Raw genomic sequence first — 9,495 nt, 5'->3', positions numbered from 1 at the left:
ATTCATGGCGAGAATGAATGAACGTGCTTTAGGTTTGTGTGGTTTCATCATTTTTTTTATCAACATTTGATTAATTGTTGAATTATTCTATGAAATGTCTATTTCTTTTGTCATTAATTCCATTAAATCATTAATGTCACATATACATAAAAATGTCACTCACGAGATAAAGAATTCCATTACATCAATGAGAAAAAGGGCATACAATTGATCAAATCAGTCATTAGATAAGATTACAATTAGTATTTGAGTTATTTTTACATTTCCATTCATTAATACTTAGTTGGATTCAATAGGTGTTGTATTTATTTCATTTTGGCACAAACAAAAACTTCATGTCGACAATAAATAGAAGAACCCAGTTTTACCCCGCAAAATGTACACCTAATAAATGGTTATTTGCAATTTTAGACAGTAGTAGTAAAATACAAAACTAAAGTTGCAGTAATAAGGAGGCAAGCCAATCAAAAGGCACCTATTTACAAGAAGGAGAAAGCAACAAAAAAAAGACGTGCGTATGAAGCGAAACGGGTTGCTTTCTTCCTGTCTGTCTGTCTCTGTCTGTCTGTCTGTCTGTCTCTGTCTGTCTGTCTGTCTGTCTCTGTCTGTGTGTGTGTCTGTGTGTGTGTCTGTGTGTGTGTTCGGGTAGCACCTGAAGTCTTCAAAGAAAAACTGACAGGAAGTAACGGTCGAGTGTGGCAAGTGTGACATGAGTGCTCCCGGGGTTGGCTGAGCTCAAGCGGCGACTTTTGATAAGCCAACTGAGGAGGCGGACGGACGGCCGGCCGGCCGGTTAGGGACAGACGGTGAGCGCCCCTGCCCCTGCGCAATCAGCGCAGCGAGCAAGGTGTAATCTTGAAGACAAAGATGTGAAGGTGGCCGGCGATCTGGTTGCACACGCTCACGCAGTAGCGCAGCAGATCCAACAAGGACAGAACCTGCGCCCACACGCTAGTCATTAGCAAGCCAGCAACGCGCCTGCCACGATCGAGCCGATGACTGCCACTCACCAGCGCAATCCACAGCACCAGGTACTCATCAATAAAACTGTTGAAATACTGATTGAGGAAGAGGAGGCCCGGTCCCAGGAAGGCCAAGTCGTGCAGGTGCATTTCGCTTTTTGTCATATGCGCTACCTGAGGACACAACATCAGACCACAGCAGTCAGCGCGGGACGGACGTGGCCGCTCTTTGTGCTCAGTGCCGGCCAGGCGCTCAAGAAGGAAGGGGAGAAAAAGAAAAAACAACCGAGCCAGCGTGTTTGACTTACGACTAATTTATTGGTGATTTTTGCAGAGACGAAGCCAAAGGCCAGGATGTAAAGACAGGGGTGTTTCTCGAAGAGCTGCACGGCCGACTTCTTGTAAATCATGACGGCCAGAACGATGACGGAGCCGATGTGCAGCACCGGCGACAGCACGCTGGTTCCCTGACCAACAGGAAAAAGACATGATTTTGTGCCGTGCCAACATTTCGAGCAGGAGCTCCTTTTCCAAAGCAACCCAGAAAGGCTACAAGGACCTCCCGAAAGTTCCGCTCCAAACCTAAACACACGTCAGACTTTCTGTGTCTTTTCAGAGACTTTTCTTTCCCCGTGTCGACTCCCGAAACCCCTGCCGGGGAAATGTCACGCCATACCAACTTTGTCTCAACAGCGGAATTTTCCCAAGTTCTCATTTGAGAGCCCAAAACGGCGGGTTCCGATCAAAAAGGCCGATTTCCCGTGTGGCCGAGTGCAGAGAACTTTCCCGGCGGCGCTAGCGCAGACTTACCGCGATGGTGGAGCCGTTCTTGCCGACGCCTCCGGTGAAGATGACTCGGAAGTAGTTGCTACAGGAGAAGATTGCTCCGAGAAAGGTGAAAAGGGCAGGAACCATTTTCACCTGGACGTTAACAATGGGAATCTGCGGAGTAAAAAGGGAAGCAGAGTTCTGTTTGAACGACGCGCCGCAAGAAGTCGTCTTCTTTCAAGCAAACAACAACATCAGAGTCCCAAGCGGGATGTCAAACTCCAGTCCTCGGGGGCTGCATTCCTACATATTTCTGAAGGCCTGATTCAATTCATCAGGCTCATTAGCAGGCTACTGCAGAACCTGAGGATGAACTGGTGCAGGAATGTGGCCTCCAAGGACTGGAGTTTCATACCATAATAATTACTCAGATTTTTCTTTTTTAACCTCGAGTCCAGAGTGTTATTTATTCCACATTCAAGTTGAACCCAGAAATTGTAGCACAAGTTCTCATCATGGTTATTGTCCTCAATTTCAGCCAGGAGAAATGTTAAAAGCCTTAGCGGAGGTCTCCGCTTACATGAGTGCATGGTAGGCCAATCAGCGTCAAAAGGGACATATTGATTGCCTATATTGTTATGACTTTAAGGTTGTACAGCAACGTGTCAACCTATTTAGGATTAAGAGATGGTTAACGTTTCCATTTGAGATGAGGCACGGCCAGTGAGGTAGGTACGCAGGCGCTCTCTCGTGGCTGCACGAGGTTTCACAATTCGAAAGGTGTCGTCTCCGTTGCATTTTGTCATGAACTGGAGGGAGGACATTTGATAACTATAAAACTAACCAAATCAAGCCTTTCTTAGACATTTTATTTGATGAATTTTTTTGAACGATGACTGGAATATTTTTTCATGACTTTTTTTTTTCCTACGAGATGGACACAAGAATGACAAGAACGCCTCATGTATTTCTTACCAGCGCCTGCCAGAAGGCGGAGCCTCCGAGAGCTGCCAGCAAGTACATGCTCATGATGAAGAGCTGCGCTTCGGTCACGTCGATGCTGAGGGACGGGACGTGAATTACTGCTAATGGTTAATGCTGAGCACCTTGAGCACACACACACTTGATCATTCTTTCATCACGCAAGCTTTGTCCATTGATTGAAAGTGGAAAGCGGCAACGCCAGCCGGTGCCTGTTGGCCAACTTACATGCCGAATCTCAGCGTTCCCGACACGTAGGTCTGCCAGTGGGCACAGTAGAACATAAACATGCCGGCGAAGCAGCAGAAAAACATCCAGTCGGGGTTGGTGCCCAGCTGCACCGCGATGCTCGTTCCCAACACCACAAACACTGCAGAAGACAAAGTGGGCGGCAACATTTCAACATTGACTAAATAATGCGCCAGAGGAGCAGAAGGTCAAACGTGACAAAAATAAAGCTTGGTTCTTAAATGTGTCTTTTCCCATTGTTAAACCAACGTCCTATTACAGACACCTTGGAATAGTGGATTACATTTTACTTCAAGACAAAAATGAATAAAAAGAGCATCCCTCTGCCCAAAGGTGGTAGTAGAGTGATGCAGGTAAGTTTTTTTGTTTTTTTTTGCGAGCAATAAAAGGTCTGACCGGTGGAGAGGGAGTCACAGCCGTGGTCAAAGAGCTCCCCCAAAGGCGAGCTGCTGTTTGTGCGCCTGGCCTGCTTCCCGTCGATGGCGTCCAGCGACTGGTACACAAAGAGCCCCATTGCGCACATCAGGTACGTCCACAGCGGCGCCTGCCAAATGCAGTGCGGGTCGGTCGGTCGGTCGGTCGGACATTTTGAGGCACGTGATGCGTGAAGGCACTGCGACTCAGCTCGCTTACCTGCTCGGTGGCGGTGGGGCAGTAGTAGACCAGCACCAGGGTGGTGACAATGTTGGTGGCCAGGCCAACAATGGTGATTAGGTTGGGCGCGATCCAGGCGGGCACACGGCCCACCAGCCACTCCCAGTAGCGCTGCATCAGAGGCTCCAGCAGCGAGCAGCCGGCACTGCTGTACCTGCGCACACACACACACACACACACACACGGCAGTGGTTGGTTGTAATTTATTAGCCGCCGACTTGTCCCACAGCCCGTCCGGGCGTCAAACGGCCTCATTTATTCCCACACACACACGCTACGATCAAATGGGGAAACTTCTCAGCGGCTTGTCCAGGCAGCAACCTACTTTTGGGGCGGAACCGAGCGCACCCTCGACAGATTGCGGCCCTTTAGGCACTCTACTCTACATCCGCTTCCCTTCCTCAAATACATCCATGCATCACGGTGGCAATTATGGGCCGCGATCAACTGTGGGCGTGCGTACCTGTGCTCCTCCAGCCTTTTGAGCTGATGCCTGGAGAGGGGGGGCGAAGGCAGCTCGAGGAACCTGCGTAGCACTCCGGGCGCCAGCCAGCAGCTGGCCTCCACGCCGGTGCCCGAGCCGGGCTCCCGGTCCCGGACGAGCGCCCGGCGGGAGCGCAGCCCCCCCCCGTGCTGCTGCCCCGTCGCACTCATGGAGCCCCGGCTGGCCCGCTGCTCCCAATTTGGACACCGCCTACAATCATCACCAGGACAAAAGCATTTGCATAACTTTCAGCCTTTATACAAAATGTTTTTTTCTCACTGAGGCCGACTGGAAGGTCTTTTTGGAGCCTAATGTTGACTTTGATTTTTGACAGAAGAAAATTCTGGTGATCGATTAATCAGTCAATAAATATAAAAATATTCAACACGGTTATTTTTTACTAGCAATTTACATTGACATTGGCTCATATGTATCTAAAATATTTACTGATGGTGGTGTAATGCGACAATCAAATTTAAACGTGACTGCCTGTGCAAATTCGTCATAAGCAAGCGCTTTAAACAGGTCGATTACTTGGGAAAGGTGAAACAAGCTAGAACAATCGCGAGAAGGGAGGGCAATAAACAGACGACCATGCAGTCATCAACGCTACTTGCAGTTTGTCCCAAAAAAAAAACAACACCTGCAGAGCTAGCGACGAGCTTCGCTTCAGCCTGGCCGCTGATGTTGACCATGAGCGTTAGCATTAGCTCGGCTAGCCGCCACCTCCCGAGCGTCCAACTTGTTCTCTCCGCTTAGGAAGCAATCCCGCCCGCGCGGTTGTGTCGTGCACGCAGCCCCAAAGGGCGAGGGTAAGGGTCACGCTTGCGGGTTAGGGCTTGGGAGAAGAGGAGAGTCGGGCAGGGAAGGGAGTCGGCTCCTCCCTCCCAGCCCGAGCTAGCCTCGATTGCTAAAGACCCGTAGCCGGGCGCACGTACCTGCACCGAGAGCCGCGGAAGGTCCGACGGGAGACCCAAAGCTCTTCACGCCGACACACAGGAACCCACAGCAGCGGAGCGAAAGGTGTGCGACTATGAGGAGAATAGAAATCCGCAGCGACCGCTCCGCTCCAGTCCTGCTTTAGTGTCACCGTGATTGACAAGACACCGCACGAGATCTGGCATCATCCCGTTGGAAAGCTCGCGTTACTTGCAGAGTGCCACCCAACTGCGCACCTGGTTGACAAGGCGGAGCCAAGAAATACGTTGCCAATTTCCCATTCAAAGGAATTGTCTCTCAATTTCATTGGAAGACAATGTAGTAAATGGGATTTCAATTGCATGTGATTCTAATCATTATCATGTTGATTTCGCATTTTTCATTCAAATTTAATAACAAAATCAAATCTAACACTAAACTTAAAAAAGGTTCAAATCAGAATTCAATTGGGGGGTTTTCAGCACTTCAATGTAGTTTAATTTCAGTTCAGAAAAATGATCAAAATAAAACCTGAAAATTAAATCTAAACGTGTCTGTGTGTCAATGATTAGTCTGAAAGTTATTATTTTTAGATGAGAAATATTTAAGTTTCCAGGATTTTTTTTTTAATTTGATGTAAGACAAAGGAAATTATTCCATTCAATTACTTCCATGATTTCCACTTTTATTTGATTACATTTAATTCAAAAAATTAATGCCTAAAAATAGAACTCACCTGGATTCTCATAATTGGTCCATCAATTATTATTATTATTGTTATGTTATTTTGTTTGTATTTTGTTCTGGTTTTGGTTTGAATGAACTGCATTTGTTATTGCACAATATGAACATTTTAAGAACCTTCAAGGGTTCCATTTTTATAGGTATGACCTTAGCAAAGGGAGCAATCAAGATAAAAGAAGCGGGAGAAGGTTGCAATGTGACCGTGACAACAGATGACAAAGGATGGCCTACTTGTTTACTGCATTCGTATGCAGCCAAAACTTGACCGAGAAATACATGATATAGACAACACATACATTTTGTAAATACAGAGATACATGATACTTTTACTCAAGTGCCACTTGTAGGTAGTTCATACAAAACTGTCTGCAATGAATATACATCTGTTGGAGATTAAGGTGGAAATACTTTTGAATTGATTTATCTTGATCTCATTTATTTCACATCACAAAAACCTGGCCTCTGAACAGGGGTGTGTAGACTTATGATATCCACTATACCGCATTCCGTTTTGCAGCCAGGAGTCAGGTTTGGATGGAGCCGAGGGGTTCAGGCCTCTCGTTGGACCGCGCGCGTCCCGTAAGGACTCTGGAAGAAGTATCTGAGGAGCCGGCGTAGCAGAGCGGCCACGTCAGGGTCGTCCTGGTCCTCGGGGGCCTCCCGGGCCACCGGTGCCGCCAGCGAGCGCGTCTGGGCCGTGTGCAGCCCCTCCATGGCCCCTGACAGCCAGATGAGCCGCTTGAGGCTCTGGATGTTGCGACCGCGGTCGTGCATCAGCTGGTGCTCGGCCACCGCTCGGCGACTGCGAGCGCAAGGAAACACCATCAGAAACCTCGATGGACGTGTTTGAGAGCAAAGAAGACGTCGTCAACTCATTAACCTCGCTGGGGCCTCACCGACACCGCCAATACTAGCCAGAGATTGTTACAGCGGAAAAAAAAATCATTTGACATGGGGTAAGGTCTTTGCTCACGTATTGGCATTTTTCTCCATTAAAAATGACATTTTGACACCAGCGCAAAGCCTGTTTCAAATGCCCGTCGGACAATTTTTCTTTTTGTCCCGTAGCTCTTCTCCTTTTGCCCACATCGGCCAAGCGCCCTAAAGCAGCTAGTCTACATTTTCAGGGGCGAGACGGCCTCACCTGTGGTTCTGCTCACTCAGCCCGGTGGGGAGTAGCACCAGGAGCACAAAGACCACCAGCCGCCGCACAGGGATGTCACTCATCTGCATCTTCTAACAACACAAAACATTGATCCAATTTACATTGATCTCCCCCAAAAAAGTAACAACATTTCCTGTTCTCAGAGGACATCAAATATTTGTTTTCAGACAAAAAAAAGAAAGAAATCAAGCAAAAATGGCAAATCACTTGGATTATTCTTTGGAGTTCTTTGTGTATCTGAGCTTAACAAAAAAGGGGGAGAAGGCAAGGACCTTTTCTGCCTTGTCGCAGGGGAAGCCAAATCAAGTGACAGACAAAAATCCAAAATGCCTTAATAAATGTTCAATCCCATTTTTGGGTTTATTGACTTTTTAACATGATTTCTGAACTCTTGTGCTTGCGCTTTTCTACCCTCAGTACTCAAAGTGCAAAAGAGATGATTTTATTTCACTTAAAAAAAGGAAGAAATTGAAAATGTGAAAAATGCTGGGCGGGGTTACACATATTTGGAATCATCTGAGGGACAAACAATCTAATAGCAGACAAAAATATAGCCAACATTTACCAAATATGCAATTTTGGTTTTGCAAAATGTCAACTTTCAACCAACTTCATGTCAGTCACAAAAACATTCAAAACCCTTTTTGCGACAGATGATCATGAATCAAATGCAATGTCCTAACTTTGGCTAAAGTCTTCTACAGTGTCGTCGTATCTCCAAGGAAAACAAAATGTTTACACTTGGGCAATGCAAGAAACCGTCAACTATGGAACTGAACAATTATCGTCAGCCAACTATTCGAAACGTCGACGTGCCTGACTTCCTACAGTGGAGGACAAAATTGACTCCAACAAAAGGTCAAAGGCTAATTGATGGCTCACTTTAACAAGTGTTTCCTCAGTCCAAATAAGTTCCTCAGTCCAAATCAATTTTTTTTTTCCCTCCTTAAGTCTGCCTATGTTGAAGTGAAGGGCTACTCACCCAGTGGAGAGAGCAGATCCTCAGCAGAAAAATAGAGAAATCTCACCCTCCAGACCTTTTATAAAGGAACCCTAACAAGCACGCACATCAACACACACGCGCATACACGCAACATCAGATCTCTTGTTTGTGTGTAGGCTCCAAATCTTTGATAAGCAGGGTGAGATCGCATTGATTTGTCTATTATGTCCTTTCATCTCTCGAGAAGAGAATGGCTAAGGGACATGACTAATTCCTGGGCATGTGTTTGAGTGGCTGATGAAAGTTGGACGTGTTTGTCGCTCGGAGATCTTGCTGGCTAATGAAGTCGAGATGAGCAGTCGCTGTGACAACAAGGGAAGCCCCCGGTTTCCATCCTGCAAGAATGTGTTGGGACCAGCTTCCAGCAATAGCCATTTGGAGCCCGCCAGAAGCAAAGGGAACGTTTGCGTGAGAGAGAGGGAGCCACGCAAGAACAATGAAGTCATCGGTCACGCGTGTCTTTCAAAAAGGTTCCGGCATTGACGAGCAAGCGCGTGAGCCATGGCGGAGGTGCTCGCTCTTAAAAGGATCTGCTACATTGCCCGTTGACTCCTGCGAGTAAAGTGGCAGGAGCAATAGAGGGACACCACGCCGGCCCCTCGGCGACATCCATCATCCGTTCATCTAGTCAAGAAATTTATTGGCCATGTTTGGGCATGCCAAACATGGAATTTGACTCCGGTAGATCTCAGCCTCTGTTCTATCAATCCGTCCGTTTGTCCGTCTGTCTGTCCGTCCGTCCGTCCGTCCCTCCCTCCGTCCGTCCGTCCATCCATCCATCCATCCATCCATCCATCCATCCATCCGTCCGCATTTTTGGAAGTCACTTCTGGTACGACGCCAATGACACTGGCATGTCAAATTCCAATGGCTTTATTTTCTGTAAATAGATTTGTATAGATATTTATATATAGTACATGTAGGTGTATGAGACAACTGGGTCACTTGATTATCTTCTTTTGTTTAAACAACATGACAATATCAGAGCAAGAAAGAACACAAGTGCAAGTGAAGCAAGGCATTCCACATGATCAGAGTACAGCACAGCAAAGAAAATCTGCGCCAGTGCGAGCGCCAGCGCGAGTGTGTGAGTCTGCCTGCATATGTAAACCTTTATGAGTGTCAGCGTGACTTTGCACCTTTGAGTGTGTGTGTGTACAGTATGTAAGATCATGTTTCAGTTTACGAATGTGTGCGTGAAAGTGTGTAAGACAACATATTTGAGGCAGGCCTTAGGGGCGGACCTACACATAAGCACGTAAGTGCACGCAAGTGAGTGTGGGGGAATGCAATCGTCTATGTGTGCATATTTGAATGAATAAGTGTGTGTTGAGTGAAGGAATTGCTTGTTTCTTTGTTTTATGTCTGTTCGGGACGTTGTCGTGTTGCATAGATTCAAGCGGACAGTAAGTGGTCAAACACAGACAGGAAGAACAATCGCACACAAACCAAATAAGGGAGTGTGGTGAGGTTTGTCCAAAAGGCTAATAGTTGTCATAAATGGGCATCATTGATAGATGATTTCCCAATCCGATACTAATATGCTAGTATTCCTAAATGAAAAAAA

At 46.9% G+C, this 9,495-nt stretch overlaps 2 protein-coding genes across 3 annotated transcripts; both read right to left on the bottom strand.

Annotated features, from left to right (window-relative positions):
- Window positions 1–22: 22 nt before the first annotated feature.
- On the bottom strand, window positions 23–5,261 carry cept1b (choline/ethanolamine phosphotransferase 1b). 2 transcript variants are annotated; one of them, XM_085925053.1, is made up of 10 exons: window positions 5,037–5,261; window positions 4,078–4,308; window positions 3,594–3,768; window positions 3,357–3,504; window positions 2,940–3,081; window positions 2,706–2,790; window positions 1,773–1,904; window positions 1,271–1,429; window positions 1,011–1,136; window positions 23–938 (listed from the first exon to the last, which is right to left on the bottom strand). In XM_085925053.1, the coding sequence occupies exons 2-10, from the start codon at window positions 4,266–4,268 to the stop codon at window positions 831–833; spliced, it is 1,266 nt and encodes a 421-aa protein (XP_085781179.1). In that variant the 5' UTR covers window positions 4,269–4,308; window positions 5,037–5,261; the 3' UTR covers window positions 23–830. The 2 variants fall into 2 exon arrangements, with proteins under 2 accessions (XP_085781179.1, XP_085781180.1); XM_085925054.1 differs by having other exon boundaries at window positions 3,357–3,453.
- A 1,048-nt stretch (window positions 5,262–6,309) lies between these two features.
- Window positions 6,310–8,039, bottom strand: pth4 (parathyroid hormone 4). Its single transcript, XM_085925170.1, has 3 exons — window positions 7,908–8,039; window positions 6,905–6,996; window positions 6,310–6,562 (listed from the first exon to the last, which is right to left on the bottom strand). The coding sequence occupies exons 2-3, from the start codon at window positions 6,991–6,993 to the stop codon at window positions 6,310–6,312; spliced, it is 342 nt and encodes a 113-aa protein (XP_085781296.1). The 5' UTR covers window positions 6,994–6,996; window positions 7,908–8,039.
- Between the last annotated feature and the right edge of the window lie 1,456 nt (window positions 8,040–9,495).

Source organism: Syngnathus leptorhynchus, chromosome 11 (genome assembly GCF_054491065.1).
Source record: "Syngnathus leptorhynchus isolate UIUO chromosome 11, UIUO_Slep, whole genome shotgun sequence".
Lineage (NCBI taxonomy): Eukaryota > Metazoa > Chordata > Actinopteri > Syngnathiformes > Syngnathidae > Syngnathus > Syngnathus leptorhynchus.
Note: the sequence above shows the minus strand (reverse complement) of the source record. Positions and strands in the feature narration are given on the sequence as shown.